General features: G+C 39.9%; 1 protein-coding gene across 4 annotated transcripts in view; it reads left to right on the top strand.

The window, feature by feature from the left end:
* The window catches only part of LOC147034167 (cytosolic purine 5'-nucleotidase-like), a 173,021-nt gene that overhangs the window by 101,594 nt on the left and 50,058 nt on the right, over positions 1 to 21,369 (top strand). For all 4 annotated transcript variants that reach the window (XM_085877739.1, XM_085877728.1, XM_085877749.1 and 1 more), the window contains 5 exons: positions 6,457 to 6,574; positions 10,811 to 10,906; positions 12,721 to 12,812; positions 12,937 to 12,994; positions 17,271 to 17,364. In XM_085877739.1, the coding sequence (XP_085733865.1) occupies positions 6,457 to 6,574; positions 10,811 to 10,906; positions 12,721 to 12,812; positions 12,937 to 12,994; positions 17,271 to 17,364 (458 nt within the window). The remainder of the gene's footprint in view (positions 1 to 6,456; positions 6,575 to 10,810; positions 10,907 to 12,720; positions 12,813 to 12,936; positions 12,995 to 17,270; positions 17,365 to 21,369) is intronic.

Raw genomic sequence — 21,369 nt, 5'->3', positions numbered from 1 at the left:
GAGTGTTTAGTTGGGAGGGATGGGGGATGTTGGGAAAGTGAGGAAAATAGGAATTGAAGGTAATAGGAAGAGAATACAAATAAAAACAATCGTACACGAAGAGGGGAAAGATGGGTAGGCCTCAAGGAACCGGTAAGACAAGCTCGACGAAAACTCACCAAATAGCACGATTTTTGAAACAAAACCGAACTCGGAACGCACAGTAAAATGTAGGTGAGAAAATAAACAGTTAAAATGGGACGGATAACGACTGGAAACTTAACTTTGAGAAAGTCGGCAGAGAGCTCTGAGAGAACCTGCCGTCGCTCCAAATCCAGAACCGGAACTATCATCATATTAGCTAGCTATCGTGTGCAGCTTGTGGCTGTGGCTGCTGGTTGCATCATTTACTCCGGGGGCGGCTGTGCCGCTGATGTAGTGCCCTCTATTACTAGGGCACTAGTGCTCATTTCGCCAACCCCACTTGGTGTTAATTCAACGGTAAAAAAAAACAGGGGCTCCAAATCAAGACTAATATTTTAAGCCAGCTGCCTTATGCGTTAAGCTATCACCAGGCTTATCATCATATTAATTAGCATCTTTAATTTTTGTTATGTTGATTTAATTTATATGAATATGGAGTGTAATATGCCGCTCGAGAAATCGTGATTCTATATCTGGTCTGGGTTCAAATCCTGACCCGACGATAAACGCAGTACGTGACGGTCTAATTTTGCACGCTTTCAGAAAATGATGTAATGAAGAAGACTTGCCTGATGACTATTGTTTACGGCTTCTTCACGTCCACTGTCCGAACGAAGAATGCTTACAATGTTCTACCATTAATTGGAAGCAGATACTTTGGTGTTTCTATCCTACATGCAGGCAGAATAAATATATCCTTCATATATTTGATGAGGTGGATTGTGCTTGCACCGAGGTCCTCTACGTGAGCTCATGAATGCTCACACGCTCCTGAACACCAATGTTGCAGAAATGACTTATAGTGGTTAAAATGCATAGATTAGAACAGTTATCTCCATTATTTATGTTTTCTAATAAGTGTGAAGTAAAACCACTCTTTGACCAGACACATGTTTTTTTTTTATCGTTTAGCTAGCCATGTAGTCTCTCTTCATAATGTTTATGCAGTTCAAACCACTTTGCCAAAATCCATTTTTATTGTTTAATTCCTTGTGATCTGTCTTTTATGTTCTTTCAAACTAATGCGGCTTTGCAAGTGGACCAAAACACGAGTTCAGGTGAGCTTTTGAAAGATCTGGAACGTTCGGGAGGAGCCTAGAAGCTTTGGGGTTGAGTTTAGGCCCAGGTGATGCCGAAACAGCTAATGAGCACGCAGGGGGTAAAGCCCATTGAAGTTACAGGGTGGGGGATAAGGGGTGCTGATTAAAAAAAGCCCAGAGAGCGCTCAGACGGGGAGACAAGCAGTGGACGAAAGAGGGTTGAATGCAGAAGATATCGGATTTTGGTGTGAGAAATGCAGATGCTATCTCTTTGCCATTGCACCATACTCTCCTCTTCCACCATGGGCTACATTCCAGCCCTGTACCACACCAACCTGTATGACCACGGTCGAGCTACCTTGTCTCAGGGAACTGTCCTCTTGCTTTGGCACTCCCTCGGTTTCCTGCCCACCTCCCACAGCTCCCGTGTCAACCCACCTCAGGAGCGCAAATGCCAGTGGATTTGCGGTGCCTGGACGGGTGGCATTAAGTTGTCTGTTGTCTTGTGTCCTCTTCACTCCCGTCCTTTGTGTCATATGATTGAGGTCTTAAGGTGGATAATTAAGGTTCCCATCTGTTTGATTCCCAGGGTGCATATTTCATTTATTAGAACGTATTACCTCCTGCATAATTGCTTGCGTCCCTTTTCCTGACTGGGTTTCTGTCCATTTGTTTGGACTGCCATCGATCACTGATTTCAGAATAGCTGATTCTGTTATAAATTATTGAGAAGATCTTTGGGTTGAGCATGTAACGCTCCATTAAATTCACTCATTTGCTGAGTGAGGTGACCACTCGCACCTCCATTTAAAATTGGGACCTTGGTGTGGAGATAAGTTTGGCACACTGCCCGATCAGCTGCCTGCATTCTAAATTGTGCTCGGTATAGGAGCAAATCGGCACTCAGCATTTCGGCTGTTTGGCCGGCACAATGCCATCAACAATATCCTTTATATTTTTGCTGAAGTGGATTGTCCTTGCATTTTGTAAGTAGCTAAGTACATCAAGTTAATCACGAATGAGTGATCAGGATGAGCTCTATATTTAACATTTTGCAGGTTTAGTAATTTTAATTGAAAAGGAATAAATAAACCTATTGTTTGCACTATAATTTGTTCATCGGCAATGCTAAAGGTGTTTACACTCTAACGGGTTGATCGGCAATGCTAAGAGGCAGAGGTTATAGTCTAACTAATGGGTTACTAGGTTGTGCAGATGTATTTATACTGGATGGTGTATTTCCCTACTAGGACAATGCAGAAAAGACAGAATTTTTTTATTTTATTTTAATGTTTATTGAAATTCGACCTAAACAAGATTGAGAGGCAATAAATGTGTATGGCGACAAAAGAAAAGAAAAATGAAGAAAAGACGAATGATGAAAGATGAAGCAGGTAGTAGTTTATATTGTTCTTGAAAGAAAATGGATCATAAGATGTGGGGAAACATGTGACCGGCAAATACAGTAATTCCAAACTGATACAGCACATTGAACAAAGCTACTTGCATATCTCTTCGTTCGACACCCAGGTATGCCTAGAGTGTATGGGTGTGAAGTGGTGGCAACACGAGTCTCCTGGCCAAAGACCCTGACAGAAAAGAAATATAAAATTACTGTTTATTTTGATGTTTTGGTGAATTAATTTTGGCAAGCGCATCTGTATTTCGACTGTTTTTGAACATACAGTCTTGTGTCTGTGTTAAACTTGGTGGGACAAAACGATATTTCTTTATATTTGGGTTTTCCAGCAATGAGGATGGTTAATACAACATAAATATGCATTAACTAAAACATGTTCTGAATGTTTGTTAGAACCAGGGTGCCTGAAACAGATCTCAAACCGCATATATAAAATATAAACATTCAATACAGTACTTCAAATGTGCACTATAACACATACCACTGCACACCATCCATAAACGAGAAAACGCTCTGACACTTCTCTAACCATACCGCCATAAAACCTGGAAACACCCGCGAGTGATCGTGCCCATGAAAGATCATGCCACATGCCATTGTCTTCAGCCACGTGATCCTACATGAGCAGGAGCGAAGCTGCACTTTTGTTTTCAGACATATACGGACAGTTTTGTGATTCTCCCCAGAATCTTGGCTTCGAGTTACATCAGTATGCAAAATTTAAGCTTTCTAGCACAACTAGAAAGAACTAAACATTTATATCAGTGAGTGAGTGACTGGTTCAAATTATATATACAGGGTGGCCACAAAGTGGGGGATCAACTCGATGATATTCAGTTATATTTGGCTGCTGTGATCACCTCCGTTATCCAAACACACTTGAATGTCTTCATTCATAACTCGTTCTTCCATGTCTTCTTTCATAACTTTCGGGATAGTGCTGCTGGGGATGCCCAATTCCACCAAGCGTTTACGGTTTGACCTATTTGGAGATCGATCAAAGGAGGTTTCGAGAACCTGAACATGTTCCAAGTGGGATGAGGATTGACCACTCCGTGGCACATCAATAACACAACCTGTTGTAAAGGCTTTATCTTCCCATTCACGCAAAATCTTTGGCGTTGGTGCATCCTTTCCAAAAAGTTCAAGAAACGCATGCCTGATGTCTGGGACTTTCTGTTTCGTCTGGGTTCGTTCGTGCATTCACATTGAGGCTAAAATCCTCTCTTCAATACTGTATGGACTTTGATGACGCATTCTGAAAAACATATAAAACATTATTAATCATACATATATAAGAATGTAATGATTTTATCGTCTTTGACAAAGAAAAACTAAAAATAAACCAATGTCACCCGCAGGATGACCCGTATCTTGCCAAAAGGTGACCACGTGTGACTTCTTTAAGGTCACACTGAGGTGAACAGAGCTGCTATCCACCAGGAGTGACTCCTTGAGGAATATCTGTCTACGAGAGATTCCGATGAGAATCGTTCTACAGAGTAACCATGAAAAATATGCGTTTGCCTCTTAACGTCACCAAATGATGTCATAATGTCTCAAGCTTGACATATCTAGAAAGCACTCATCGAGGTGTTCAATTTGAGGTACTACACGATATGGTTCCTAAAACTTGAAAATTTGACCTTGGGGTCAAATATGCTTGACCTTAGGTGCTAACCATGAAGGTCAAGGCCAATCGCCACTAAAAATGAATCAGCTGAGCGCCAGACCATGAACTATATTCCCATGAAGCTTGAAGCCGATCCGATCAAAATTACTCAAAAAATAAGGGTTTCGTCAACTCCCCTGATTTGCGACAAAGTGACCTTGACCTTTGACCTTCAAAATTTTATGCACTGAAAGGGACCTCTCTAGGATTTTTGGATTGTATATGATATATTATCATGTTATATCATCACTTTAAAGGGAATTGTTTTAGAAAAGCTCAAAAATTGAATGATATTGTGACTGGCTATGCCTTGGATATAGTTTTATTTATTTATTTATTTATTATCCTGTGCATGTGAAGCCAAAAGTGAGGTAAAGCAATTTGTTTATATCTGTCCGTCCACCTGTCTGTAAAGGTCAGTTTATGATCAAGGAAGAACTTATTTTGATTGAATGTTATATTTTGAACACAAATTGGAACATGAATTGGAAAACAAACCTGCCATTTTACAGTAATTTGTCTCCAAATTTGTCCTGATCGCACATGTGCAGAGGAGTGAGATATATATATATATATATATATATATATATATATATATATATATATATATATATATATATATATATATATATATATATATATATATATATATATATATATATATATATATATATATTTTAACTTTGTCTGCCTTTCTAGAAGTCAAACAAAATTGAAAATCATTTCAAAAACGAAACTTACTGTTTTTAAGGACATCATAAAGGACACCAGTAACAGTACAGGCACAAATCACTAATGTAACGTGTTAGGTAAGGTGATGTCACTGGGGAAAACGGCGGTAAAACCAGGAATTAATTTATTTATTCGACACTTTCAATCTTTATTTTATTTAAATTGAATTACATACGTGATCATGGTAGAACACAAATCACCTTCTTGCCACTTGCAAAACCTTTCCATTTAGCAGTACTTGGAAATGTAAAATAAGGTGCTGGAAAAGGGTGATGTCCAAGATTGCTTCAATAGCACTACATTTCAGGAATTTTTCAAAAATGATCTTTAAAATCATTATTTTATTTAAATTGAAGTATATACTAAAACACTGCGAGGGGTAACGTGTTCTATGAACTCTCTCATTTATTCTGTAGCTGGTTAATTTTTTTTCGGGGTGGAGTTCGTTTCATTTCTGCATCTGCTCTTTTGGGAGACAGGTTAAGCCTTCAAATTTGTTATATTTCAGGCAGAAAATGTGAAACATTGACAATGAAATGCTAGGGTTTCCACATCCTTGGTGAAAAGCTGAAGACAAAAGGTCGACTACAAACTTAGAACAAATTTTCACATTCACTTGGTTTACACAAAGGCATTTCTATGTGGTTTATCACATGGGTGGTAATGTGGAGTCGGGATGTATTGGTGGATTCATGTGATCTTGTTCTTGCCTGATCCTTGATTTCTCATCCATTTATACAGGGGGGGGGCATTTATATCTGACTGTATTATTATCCTTATAACTTTTTTGTTTCTAAACCAAATAAAATAAAATTTATATACAACATAGGCACATACTTCAAGTTTTTAAAATCAATTTTGGTTCTTTATTTCTTAAAAATTTACATCAGACAAACGGGCCCCTTTCGAATTCGTGCATTCACGACAGTGGATCATCATATTTTTCATTACCACAAGCAATGTCTCTTGATCAGGAGAGCGGATGGTTGCAGTGATGTTTTCCTTCAATTCATCGATCGATGTTGGATGTTCCGTACAAACTTTTCCCTTCAGAAATCCCCATGGGAAGAAATCTGGTGGAGTAAAATCTGCCAAATCAAAGTGTGCCTCATCTGTCATGATGACCTTGTTTGTGAAATTGGCATGCTCATTGCATTTGAAATAAATAAATAAATAAAATGCTCATTGCATATAAAGTACTCCATCATTAAAAAACGTTCAAGTCTTATCTGTAAAACAAAGAAAACAACAATTAGTTATGCCAAGACTGCTTCTGGCGAGAAAGATTGCAAATGTGTCAGATATAAATGCCCCACCCTGTACTTTTCGAAAAGTATCGCTTGAAGCTCAGAAACCGATTGATCTTGCTTTTTATGAAATCTCACTGGTGGCATCTCTCTATCTTACAGTCTACAAATCTCCAGAGTTTGAGGCGCTTGCTTTCCATCTCACTGTGGAAAGACTTGCAGCAATCGGGTACCCACGGGAGATGCTCAACTTCGAGTATGACCCTTCATTTCCTACTCGGTGAGTTGCTATCTTCAGCAGCATTTGCAGTTTTCTCATGGCTTGTAGGATTGTAACAATTATTTTTCTCGACATTCCAAGTGAGCAATTGCTGATCAGTTCCAAGAGACTGTATACAATGTGTGTATGTATGTGTGTAAGTATGTGTGTATGTATGTATGTGTGTATATATATATATATATATATACATATATATATATATATATATATATGTATATATGTATAGATATATTTGTGTATATATGTATATATGTATAGATGTATATGTATATATATATATATATGTATAGATGTATATGTATATATATATATATGTATAGATGTATATGTATATATATATATATATATATATATATATATATATATATATATATATATATATATATATGTATAGATATATATATATATGTATAGATATATATATATATATGTATAGATATATATATATATATGTATAGATATATATATATATATATGTATAGATATATATATATGTATAGATATATATATGTATAGATATATATATGTATAGATATATATATATATGTATAGATATATATGTATATATACATATATATATATATATATATATATATATATATATATATATATATGTATATATATAAACGTATATATATATATATATATATATATATATATATATATATATATATATATATATATATATATATACATATATACATATATACATATATACATATATACATATATATATATATATATATATATATATATATATATATATATATATATATATATATATATATATATTTCCAGTTAGTCAACTGACAGTTCAGCACAACATTGGTGCTGAAAGACCCATAAAAGAATGCATAACCTGTCATACCTTGACACTAATGGGGTATGGCAGCTGAAGACCAAACAGAGTTCCACTTCTTTCAGCAAAAAACAAGAACCTGTGGTTACATTGGGTGAAGGAACAAAAACACTGGACACTGGAGGATTGGAAAAGCATTGCCAGGTCTGTTGAATCCCGGTTCCTGCTGTTTCATGCTGATGGGAGGACTATGGAGAAAACCACATGATAATATGCATCCATCATGCTGTATGTGAACATTGCACGCTGATAGTAGTGGTATGATTGTGTGGGGTGTGTTTTCATGGCACACCTTGGGCCTTTTGATAAAAGTGGAGCAACGTCGAAATGCCACAGGATAACTGAACATCATTGCCTATCGGATGCATCCCTTCATGACAGCAGTGTATCCATCTGTAAATGGATTTCTTCAGCAGGGTAATGCCCCATGCCACAAGGCTAGGATTATCCAGGAATGGGTCCACGAACATGAAAGTAAAATTTGATTACTGCGGTGGCCTTCCCAGTCACCAAATCTCAATCCAATGGAGCATCTGTGGGATGAGATGGAATGAGCTATTCAGAGTAGAAATCCACTACCAGCCAACTTTTCACAACTGTGGGAAGCATTAGAGTCAACATGACCAACATCCTTGTGGAGTCCATGCCCTGACAAATTGAAGTTATTCTGAGGGCAAAAGAGAGTGCAACTCGATATTAGTAATATAAAATAAATGACCGTTTTTACAGCCATTTTTCCCTGCTGTGCAGGGGTTTGGCTTTTTCTTGAGGCAATGTTTTATGGCCGGATGCCCTTCCTGACGCCAACCCTGGTCGCCTCTTACGACACACAGGGATATGGTACACCTATTCTAACCGGGGCATACACCGGGACCAGTACACTGGCACTCATTTCGCCGACCTCGGAAGGATGACAGGCTGAGTCAACCCCCTGGTGTTAATTCAGCAGCCAACGGGGCTTGAACTCAGGACCCTTGGATCCCAAGCCACCACCCTAACCACTAAGCCAACACCAGGCATGATATTAGTAAGGTGTTCCTAATATCTTGTCGTGTGTGTGTGTGTGTGTGTGTGTGTGTGTGTGTGTGTGTGTGTGTGTGTGTGTGTGTGTGTGTGTGTGTGTGTGTGTGTGTGTGTGTGTGTGTGTATACGTATATATGTATATGTATGTATAATATATTACCTATAATTGGAGGGAATAGCCAATCAGCTCTCACGTGATTAATTACTCCTGATTGGGTATTCCTTCCAATTACAGGTGAATGATGCGATTAGGTCTTGAAGTATTTATATGTTGACTGGTAATGGCATCACACGTGGTACATGCCAATAAGTGATCAAAGCAGTCCAGCGATTGAGAGGGCATGTAGCATTCGAGGTCTTAAGTATGTGCTACTTATGAATGTCAACGTTAGAGAATCCGGTTAAGGTTTGAAACAGTAAAGGGCTAGTGTAGCCTTTCCTGGTTGCTTCATGCAGCCTTCCTTGGCTGGAAGTACATGGTGGTTAATTTATTGATAATCCTTGCCATCTGGAGTAATTAATCACGTGAGAGCTGATTGGCAATTTCCTCCAATTATGGCTGGAGAGACATGATTCCAACTGGTGGCACGAAGCCAACGGAGATTAACTCCCAATATATGTGTTGAGGTGTTATCCGTGGGGTGGACGGTAATAATTAATTAATGTGGCTGCACAGATGTTTCAGCACGTGCATATCGTTTTAAGCGGAATTGTTATGCTGGAATGCGATTCCGCTGATCAAAATCCATAGTGAATACATTTGAAAAACGATAATGGCACTCAATAGAGTTTATACCTCCACCAGGCTGAACAGTTTACCTTTTGTATCCCACTGATAGGCCAGAAATTGATCCTGACCTGAATCAAAATCTAATCAGCTTGTTCTTGTCACCGAACCAACTCGTCCACATAGTTTTCACCAAATCTGTCTGCAATCTTTTTGAAATATCATGCTATATATCATTTGTGGCCCCATCTCTCAATGGTGAAGAATCACTTAAAAAATTCTCATTTTCAGATCTGGATCTTCACCAAAATCTAATCGATTCTTCCTTGTCACACACCCAATCTTTATATCTGATATATAAATCCTCTTCAAATTTCAAGTCAGTCGGATGAAAATTGAGGATTTTAGAAATTTGACAAAGTTGTTGACCGACTACTTAGGTTGACCTTCAGACCTTTTGACCTCAAAAACAATAGGCTTCTTGCTTTTGACAAACTCTAACAGGAGGTGAAGTTTTGTGTAGATCGGTTTAAAATTGTGACTTGAAGGCGATAGACAGACAGACAGACAGACAGACAGAATAACGCACAAGATGAACTAATATACTTGAAAAATCTTCGAATTTCGCAAGTAACAAGAAAGATGTAGCGCAGAGCACGATACTTACAAAATCCACAAAACAAATTTGACCTTAAATAATTGGTGGTTGAATTGAATGACCAAACATGCAAATCCTCTTCAAATTTCATCAACCGAATGAAAATTGACGATTTTAGACATTTAGCCTTTTGACCTATGTTGACCTCAAAAATAATTGGCAGATTGTCAGTGACCTGACATATAAATCCTCTTCAAATTTCAAGTCAAATGGATGAAAATTGAGGATTTTAGAAATCTCACTGAAGTTGTTGACCTTTGGCCAATGTTGACATTTTGGCACCAAAGGGAGTCGCCAAAGTTCGGGTTTTCATTTTCTGTAAGATGGGGTCGGCAAAATGCATCAATCTGCAAGGCCAGACCTCGTCCCAAACAATCTGCACGACTCCTGGCGCCACATGCGTGGCCCTCTGCTCCACCAAAGCTGCTGTCCTTGGCTCAGTTCTCACTCCAATCTAAGCCATTGTTTTTGGTATGGTCCTCAATCTCACAAACCTCGGTCTGTCTTGTCCTCAACAGTGGGAACTTTGCAAGAGGGAGTTCGGCAAAACTCGGGCCTTCCTTCCGGCAGCACAGGTCAACAAGTCCCACCAAGCTGCAGGGCCAGGCCGCGTCACAAATACATGTCGAACGGCATAATACCGGACGCCTCGTGCGCGTCTCGTCTCATCATTGCTGCCGTTTTTGGCTCGGTCTTCACTGCCTTTGAAACTCACATATTTGATGCGGCTTTTGCCCCTCTCCATCCTCGGTGAGAGGGAGGCGGCAAATAATGCCGCCTCCCCCTCGCTGTGCGTGTGTGCGTGTGTGTGCGCGCACGCACGCGCATGTTTCTAGAGTATGTACATATGCACATACCTGTATGTAATTTGTTTGCCCATTGTGTATGGCACAATGTGATACAATTTTATTCTATAGTGAGTCGCCCATTTGACCTTTCTGTTTGTTGTTTTATTACACTACATTTTAGGGGTCTCCTGTTTGACACTCACCTCGGGAACCTCCTCAAGGTGGATGCATACGGGAATCTTCTGGTTTGTGTTCATGGATTCCACTTCATGAAAGGGTATGCCATGGATATATGGTCTGGATGTGTGAAATATGGGACTTTCATAACAGAAACTAAACTGGAATGTTGAAATCTGAAAAGTACTATATCAGATTGATGTTGAATTTTTCATTTTATGTACCTTTGTGAAAAAAGTTGCAACTTTAAGTGTCAAATGCAACTGCAGTGAATTTACCAATCATTAGCTGTGGGGGCAGCCATAACTTGCCTTTATGGGTCTCTGATTGTCTTTGAAATGTCACATGATTTGCATGTGATGTTTTATTTGGAAGAAAACAAAGATTCTTTGTAAAACAGAGAGGTTCTTGTCTATGTATATATAAAAAAATCCTTATATCATTTATTTGACATGATCACATTAACTGTAATAGTTTTTATGCTTATGCACTCAAAGGCCAGAGCCATTATGTTTTCTTGTCCGTCCTTACGTCCGTCCATTATTGTTTTTTTTGTTACCACGGTAACCTGTAAACCACTTGGGTGATTTTAACCCAACGGTACACAAGTCTAAACTGCAATATGGCAAAGAGCTGATTATATTTTGGGTTCAAAAGATCAAAGGTCAAAGGGCATATGCCCTTTAATTGAATATCACCTTTGATACCACACTAAGGTGTGAACCACTGAAGGGATTTAAATTAAACTTGGCACATGTATGGAATATCATACAAAGCTGAACTGAATCAATTTTGGGTACAACAGGTCAAAAGGGCAATGGTCATGTGCTCTTGGAAAATCATTTTGCAGACCATGACTCGAGTTAGAAGCATCTGATGTTTTCTCTCTTCTACTTTTCTCTCATGTGACCTTTCATTTTTCATTTCACCTTTAATTGAGATCAAACGTAACAGTGCGTTGACGTCTAATGTTGGCGGAGGCATATTCATCGATGTGTCAATGTCTTATTTTATTGTAGAATTGTTGCGTATCTCCATTTTCTTCGCCTCTGAGCTGTCGACCCTCGGTTCAAATCTTGGCCCAGTTATAAACCGTCATCCTGGGTTTTGTTTTCCTGGGCAATTTATCAATGTGTGCACCATCTCTCCGATGGACCTCAAACTGGGCATGCTGTTTTCTGGCATTGGTTGGTGGACGATAAATATACCATGGTGTCCTTCATGAAGAGTAGGTGAGCTATCGCCGGCACCATGGTCAAATTCCAAATGAATGTTCTAACCTACAGTGAGCACTGCATCAGTGGCACTGCCACACCCCCAGCAAATTATTCTACTTGCAGCCATGTGCTGCATATTTTCATCTCATTTTTTTTTTTTAAATACCTCCATGAAAATGCATGAATATAAATATTATTTATTGATATCAAATTGTCTCATCTGATCTGCCATCAACACTCAACATTTAATGGGATTACCATGACCCTTATAGACCAAAAAGATGTGATGGTCGTTCGACCCACCCTGTGTTTGACTGGTGTAGACAAGATGGAATTTGGTCATGACACCTGTGCAAAATGTGCTTTTTTTGCAATGGATTCTGTGGGATCTTTGTTGTCCACATTAGAGAGTGAACAGCAGCTTCACAACACCGACAAAAAATATTAAGCGCTCTACGATGTAGTGCTTTCGGCAGGTTTGGTTATATCTGATTCGACTGAGAATCAAGTCCAGGACCAGGAAGCTCAAAAAAACATGACTGCGGAGCTATCTGTGACAGTGTATTTGTAAACTGTCTGGATTTGCACTGTTGTCAATTTTTGTTCCTCTCATGTTGTCCATTTTCCTGCCGTTGGTTTATTTACATAAAAAAAATAGTGGTTTATATCACTGACATCTTGTTTTTTGAACTCTCAGGCCTGAGATCAGGGAAATGTATCCCAACAAGTTCATTCAACGGGATGATGTCAAGAGGTTCCACATCATGAATACACTCTTCAACCTGCCGGGTATCCTATGTTTAACCACAAAATGTGGGGATGCACAACATTGGGATCATCGCCTTCCATCTTGTTAAGCTTATCCCGCTCTTGCTTATTAAGCGTATTGATGTACTCGTGTCCCTCATTACAGAAACATACCTGTATGCCTGCCTCGTTGATTTCTTCAACAGCAGTCCAAAATACATTGCGTAAGTATTGGGAATGAGTCCAAATTGCTCGGTTGGATAATCTCTCTTCCCTTTCAGCGGATCACAAAGTTTTTAGGACAAACGTATGAGATTTAACATCCCACACCCCCACTCCTCATTTCTGCAATTTTCTTTCATTCTCACTCGTCATGTGCCACGGTCTAGTGTTTCAAGACAATTGCTCCTTATTAATCATTGTTACATTTGATCGAGGCTGTGATCTGAAATGAGTCATTATATGATAATTATATGCCTTGGTGTTGGCTTAATGGTTAGGGTGGCAGGCTTGGGATCCTCAGGTCCTGAGTTCAAATAAATCCCACTTTTCAGTTTAATTAATATCAGTTGGGGTTGACTGTCATCCTTCCAAGGTTGGCAAAATGATTACCAGCTTGCTGGGATGATTGAACCATTTGAGTATCCTGTGTCGGAGTGGTGACCCATCCAGGATTGTGCCCAATAGCCCAGGAGACTGCTTAAGTAGCACCAACACTCTGCACAGAGAGTATGGCCCTGATGGATGGATGGATGGTATTTATAGCCTTGTCATATATATATATATATATATAGTGAGTCAAAAGTAACACCTGATTTCTGTTTTTTCGGCTGTCACATTCTTTCTCGGAAGTCATGGTGTTAATAATTGTCTTGCAGATTAATTTTCGTAATTTATTTATTTTTGATGTTGTTTTGCAGGTTATTGCTGCGAGTTTGGAAAGTTACTGAATTTGCACCAAATTGAACCATGAATTACCTTTCAATGAATCAACGCATTGCGGCCGTGAAACATTCCTACAAATGCAATGAACTACCAACGATGGCGGCACGCCGTTTGGCACAGGAATTCGATATTAACCCTCCTCAGGCAAGAAACGTACGATTGATTGTCGAGAAATTTGAAGCAACAGGGTCGGTAGCCACTGCAAAGAAGTCCGGTCGTCCGCAAAAGTCAACTTGCCGTTTATCTGCAGAGTTGGAAGTGAGCCAATCAAGTGTTATCCGTATCCTTCACCAGAAAAAATGGAAACCTTACATTCCACGCTTACTGCATGCCCTTCATGATGGAGATGACGACCGCCGTCTTCAATTTTGCGAAGAGTTCTTAGCTAAACTTCACGAAGAGGACACGATGCTAGACAACATCTGGTGGTCAGATGAGGCATGTTTTAAGCTTAATGGCACAATTAACGGACACAATTGTGTCTACTGGGCTGCGAATAGCCTAAGAGTGACAGTTGAGAAGGAGGTAAATTTACCTGGAGTGACAGTTTGGGCAGCCATATCTCTTTTAGGGATAATTGGACCCTTTTTCTTTGAGGGATGTCACTGCAGAAATTTACCTGCATATGCTGCAAACCTTCTTTTGACCCAGGGTACAAGATCAGGACTTTTATTTCCAGCATGATGGAGCTCCACCTCATTATGGACGTTATGTTACTCAGTGGCTTGATGAAAACTTTCCCAGAAAGTGGATTGGCCACCGCGGTCCAATCAAGTGGCCGGCATGCTCGCCAACCTTAGGGCCCTGTCACACCTTGACGTTTTAGCCAGCGTATGGCAAGGTATCAAAATGTATGTAAAACGCTCGCATACGCTGAACTATTGATGTTTTTTTTCCAGTTTTGGACATATTCATAACAAGTTGCACGTTTGCATAACGTATTAGTAACGTACACAGAACGTTTCGATAACATATAGATAACTTATATCAATGAATGCTGAGCGTGTTGTCGGCGTTCGCAACCTATGCCCAACGATAGTCTAACGTATGCATAGCGCACGGCAGCGTATCGCCGACGATCACGTGGCATAGCCTATTAAAAGGCTGCGGCTCGACGATTCAAATCATAACCCCACTCGACATCGAAATGTCAAGCCGCTGTCACACCTTGACGTTTTAGCCAGCGTATGCCGACGTATGAAAAATTTGCCAAATACGCTGGCACACGTCGAATACGTTATGGGTAAGTTTTGTATACGTTAAGAGCACGCTGAAGCACGCTGGCATACGTCGTCGTACGTCGACAAATTTTCAGCATGTTGAAAAATTTTCGACGTATGCCAGCGTATGACACACGTTCCACATACGCTGGCCATATGTTGTAGGCACGTTACTCGATCGTTGACGCATGTCGACACACGTTACTTGTAAGTTACTCATGAGTCGAAATATGTCGAGGTAATGCTTAGCGTCAGTGTTCCAGACTCCCTGGTTTTTTTTTTTCTTTTCTTTTTTTCTTCGGTATGATGGTGATGTTGACACTTCGATTTCTAGTGCGGTTATGATTTAAATCGTTGAGCGGCAGCCTATTAATTATATTATATTATAACCGCACTAGAAATCGAAGTGTCAACATCACCGTCATACCGGAAACCCCCCCCCCCAAAAAAAAACCAGGGAGTCTGGAACACTGACGCTAAACATTACCTCAACGTGTTTCGACTTATGAGTAACTTACAAGTAACTTGTGTCGACGTGTGTCAACGATCGCGTAACGTGCTTACAACACGTTACTCATAGGTTAGAAATAAGTTTCGGGTACGCTAAACATTACCTCGACGTATTTCGACTTATGAGTAACTTACAAGTAATGTGTGTCGACGTGTATCAACAATCGCGTATCGTGCCTACTTCTTATGCCCAGCATATGTGGAACGTGTGAGTCATACGCCTGCATATGTCGAAAAATTTCAAGCATGTTAAAATTTGTCGACGAGCTCAGCATACTACGACGTATGCCAGTGTACTACGATGTATGCCAGCGTGCTCTTAACGTATACAAAACTTACCCATAATGTATTCGACGTGTGCCAGTGTATTCGGCAAATTTTTCATACGTTGGCATACGCTGGCTAAATCGTCAAGGTGTGACAGGGCCTTTACACCTTCAGATTTCTTTCTTTGGGGCTCATGAAAGACCTTGTTTATCGTGAAAAGCCTCGTACCTTTCAGGAATTGAAGGCTCAAATCACTGCAAAGTTTGAGGAAATTGATATCGAACTCTGCAGACGTGTGTGCCGCTCTGTGCCTGCTCGGCTGCAATTGTGCATCGATCACGAGGGAGGGCACTTTGAAAATTGCAAATAAAACAGCTCGGTACAGTTCCGTAATAATTTTTTCTTGAATAAATGGTTAGTTAAACATGTCATTCATTTATTTCTACCTTCTTGTACACTATAATACAAATGGCAAACAAACAATCAACTGACAGAAATCGGGCGCTACTTCTGACTCACCCTGTATACATGTACTGTATATATATATATATATATATATATATATATATATATATATATATATATATATATATATATATATATATATATATATATATTTTTTAATCATAATTTAAACATGTTCTACGAATTTATGCTTTTTGACATTGCATTGCATGTTTTATCAAAATTAATATTCCATGATGTAATATTTGCGATGTTCTTTCATCATGTAATTTTTGTTTAATTATGTGATGTTCATGATGTGTTTTATGGAAAGAACAATGATGTTGTATCTTTCACAATGTTAAATGTTTAAGACATCTTACAAGCCTGGTGTTGGCTTAACGGTTAAAATGCTGACTTAAGATTGTCGGGTTTTCAGGTCGAGCCCTGCGTTCTGTTAAATAACACCGGGTGGGTTGACTTTGCCTGTCATTTTTCCGAGGTCAGCAAAATGGTACCACCTTACTGGTAACAGGGGCACTGCATAAGCGGCACAGCCACACTTCCAGAAAAATGATGCAACCAGCAGCCACAGGCTGCATAGGAAACAACAACATGAGGCCTTATAGCTTTATTTTATAATTGTTTTTTCCTCAGGAGAGAAACGAGTGGAGTTGTGGAACCATAATCGTGTTTAGAATCTGCGGTGGAATTGCGGGCATAGTCAACCAGGAAGCTGTTTAATGGGCCTGTCATAAGTTTCCTGATTGGTAGTTCATGTAGCTTTCACATTCTGAACTGTTTTCTTTCATTCCTTCAGATCTTGTATAATATCATTCATTTTTCATAGATTTGCATCTGGTTCCGTGTGTGTGTGTGTGTGTGTGTGTGTGTGTGTGTGTGTGTGTGTGTGTGTGTGTGTGTGTGTGTGTGTGTGTGTGTGTGTGTGTGTGTTTTTCAAACATATCTGAGATAAGCAGGTCAGGAGTCATTTTCTTGCATAAAAACATATGATGTGGGGATAGGTAAAGGAGAATAGTTATTACTAGACATTGCTTGTCTCGCCTTTTACTGGATATAGACTGACCTGGTTTATCTCTTAATTGCGCTGCAGGTGCAATACTGGAGTGAAAGATGGTGACTTATTCATGTCGTACAAGAGCATGTTCCAGGATGTACAGGATGCTATAGACTACGTCCATTTCCACGTAATTTCTCCTCCATGCTCTCGAGGCATAAACTTCCTTCTGGTTTTAAAAATATTTTTTTGGTCATTATTATTTCTCTCGTTTCAAATTGTTCTGTGCATCTCTCCATTGTATGACTTTGTGAAGCATTTATTTTTCACATTAGAGATGAAGTTAAAGTTGGCTCAAATTCCAAGCACTCAGATTAGTGTATCTACATCGGGTAAAGTTGCAAAGCAGACAAAGCATTGTCGCATGCACCAAGTGTGAGAACCTTCACTTACCCTGCCCCCGTACACATGGGGCATGACCCCAGGATAGCCGAACTTGAAGCCGCACACAGGAAAATGGAAATCTCGTGCTTTTCCAACGGCTTCCTCTTTTCCTAACAGCCCGATGGTGGAAAACAGCATCAACAAATATAATCGACAACAAGAGCATAAGGCATGACTGAGTCCTGACAACACGATGCAGAACACGTGTTCTTAACTAAAGCTATGGCTGCAAGCCTGCACTAAGAAATGAGTCAGGAAGTACAGAGTTTGTAAATTAAGAAATAACTCTTTCAGCTGGAGCAACACAGAATAATGGGAGGTAATGGGAGAATGGCATCTCTGCTCATGGTAGGGGTTAGAACAGGTGCACTAAACTGGAATGGAACAAGACATAGGCACTGTCAGCAGTGAACCCAGTAACGTAGTGGGCTCGTGCTCTCGAGTAAAGCGGCTCTCGCTCTGCTGTCTCTCATATTCACATGCTCTGCTCTCGTCTCCTTCACCACTGTACTTCATTTTGAAGTCCTCCGTAATGTCTTCCCCCTTATCTAATGTGCCTCTGTGCCATGGCTTCCATTTTCATATTTCACCTGCATGGCAGAATCCTGCTTGCCAGCCACAGTGTGTTGACGTGCCATATGCAATTACTAAAGACCAATTTCACGTCGGTTCAGCTGAGTTCAAGTTGAATCGTGTGGTTTGTTCGTGGATAATGGGTTGCGGGGGGGTTTGGGGCGGGAGGAGGGTGGGTCAGCAGGCTGATGGTATCCCATGTGGGCATATTTGATTGACAACTAACCGCATGTGTATGGTCACAAAGCCTCACCCCACTACGACAGAACCAACACCAGAATCTCATTGGCGTTTTCCACAACATTTATACATCACCACCAGCACCCTCTCCTCCCCCCAGCCAATTCCACTTTTTCCCCATGCACGTTACAGTGCTTTTTGGGTTTTTTCCTCCTGTTTTGTTTTATCATTATACATGTACTCTTGCTGCGTATATTACATAATCACAGGAGAAGCCTTGTGTATCTTTGACCTGCACCCACAACTTGGATCTGGCCTAATCTGATCTGAATTTTTGCTCTGTCTTGAAAAGGCTTTTGTCTTGAAATGTCACCTACTTTAAATGAAACGATAAATGTTTGAAATGCAGTATTGTTAAACACTGTTGTCAACTTTTAGTTGATAAAATCCATATGTAATGTGATCTGTGGCTGGCAGGATGGCTGAGAGGTACGTACACTCGCCTCTTGTCAAGCCTGGGTTCAAATCTCAACTCAGCTGTAAACTGTCATCTCAGTGTTTCACAGATAGGGTGATTCATCAATGTGTGTGCCATCCCTCGGATGGACGTTAACCTGTGCATCTCTCACATTCTCATGCTCTGCCGGCATTAGTTGGTGGCGGTTAAACATCCCACGGTGTCCTTTGTGAAGAGTAGGCAAGCTATCGGTGAAACTCTGGCCAAATTCCAAATTCCTGCCCTAACTACTGCTGGGAAAGCAAAGGCAAACCACCCATCATATAACCCTTGCCAAGAAACTGCTTTGGCAGCACCAACGCTCTATAACTGAGAACAATACATCAGATTCAAAGAATCTGATCTGATCTCATAGTAGATACTTAGCAATTCAAAAACAAAATTGCCGAAGCAGTTATAGTTCAGGAAGAGCCCTATTATATAGCAGGGTGGTCAATCCTATGCTTGAACCAGATAGGGATTTTGGATTTGGGTGGGTATTCACCAAAATTTGAAAGTGATCCACCCAAGCAAGACATGCTGACAGCTCTGAGGTGAGCATGTGATTGTTGAGATGTGCTGCTTGGTTTTGACATCTCAAAAGGGAACTTTATAAGTTGACTCGATACTGACCCACATATGATATGCCATCACAATGAACACCATGACCATAATGCACACAGTAGTGTTGGACTTGTATTTGATTTGGTGGTGAAGGCAGTACATGTTGAAGACAGATAGTCAATGATCTCATGATTGACTTTTATTTGTTTATATCAACAAGTCGGTAGACTACTTACGGTATGTAGGGATGGCCCAGACACTCCTTTGGCTAATTACAACATAAATCCTCAAAAAAAAACCTTCATCAAGATAAAATTTATAAACCTCTAAGTTACCTACCAGTCATCTGAGAATAATTCCCCATCCAATAACACTCATTCAACTTTGGGACATCATCGTTGAACAAGAAAAATGAGACCCAAAAGTTCCCGTTTGTCCTTGTCCTTTTCTGACAGCAAAACTCAAAATTGGTTTAAAGGCCCGGTCACACCTTGACGTTTTAGCCAGCGATGGCAACGTATTAAAATGTATGTAAAACGCTGGTTGACGTTGAACTTTTGATGTTTTTTTTTTAAGATTCGGACGTATTCATAACGAGTTAGTCGTATGCATAACATATTAGTAATGGACACAGAACGTTTCGTTGTGTTATAGATAACTTATACCAACGAATGCTGAACCTGTTGTCGGCCTACACAACCTATGCCCAACGATAGTCTAACTTCGGCATAGCGCGTTGCACGCATCGCCGACGATGTCGTGACGTAGCCTATTAAAAGGCTGACGCACAACGATTCGAATCATAACTGCCGTAGAAATGGAAGTGACAACATCGCGGTCACACCTTGGCGATCTTGCCAGCGTATGCCGACCTAAGAAAAATGTGTCTAAAACGTTGGGGGCACGTCAAATACGGTATGAGTAAGTTTGGTATAAGTGAGTAGAACGCTAAAGTACGCTATCATACGTCGTAGTAAGTAGAGTACGTCAAGAAATTTTAAACATGTTCAAAATTTTACGACGTACTCGGCGTATGACACACGTTCCGCATGCGATGGGGATAAGTTTTACACACGATATGTGGACGCTTACACACGTCCACAAACGCTACTTATAAGCTACTCATAAGTCGAAACACGTCGCGGTAATGTCTTTTTTATGCGAGACTTATTTCTAACTTATGTTTGACGTGCTTTGAACCAATTCTTTACGTAGTCCCAACACACATCGACGTATGTAAACCTATTCCAATGACGTCTTCCGGTCGACAAAAAAAAATAAATGAACGTGTTTCTAGCTTACAACTGCCATATAAAGACGTGTTCCCAGCGGTTTTGGTAATTGGTATATAAAAATGCTGCTCATAAAAGGGGAACCCAACAGTGTTTTCGAGTCCTTTTTGAGTCGATGTCCATGTCAGCAGTATCAGTATCAGTATCAGTATCAGTATTAGTATTAGAAGTAGTATTAGTATTAGTAGTAGTTTGTTCATGTTGGCAGTAGTAGGTGAGTGTGAGGGGGAGGGTGTGGGTTATGATGGATCGTCCTTGCGTCCGAGTGTCCACGGGTAGGTTCATAGGCTGCCACTCAATGATTTAAATGGCTGCATCCCCACTATTGAAAGTAGACGCTTGCGCTCAACAATTGGATTTTTTTTACACTCAACGACTTTTAAACGGTACCACTCAGCTATTTTAATTGTTTACAATGAACGATTTAAATTGCTGTCACTCGCCTTTGTTTTTTGACGCTGGGGTTTGGAAATTTGAAGCGTTTCTTCTGAACGTGTTAAAACGCTCAAACTCGACTATTTTAAATAGACGCTGCCGATGGACAATTGGAATCATAGCCAAGCTAGACATCGAAGTGTGAACATCCTCGTCATGCCGAAGAAAAGTTTGAAGAATGCTGCAAATAAGTGTCCTGGCCGTGGCCGTG

Source organism: Eptatretus burgeri, chromosome 1, assembly GCF_056783735.1.
Source record: "Eptatretus burgeri isolate ZD-2024b chromosome 1, Ebu_testis_v1, whole genome shotgun sequence".
NCBI classification, from domain to species: domain Eukaryota; kingdom Metazoa; phylum Chordata; class Myxini; order Myxiniformes; family Myxinidae; genus Eptatretus; species Eptatretus burgeri.
This window is presented reverse-complemented; position numbering and strand designations above follow the sequence as displayed.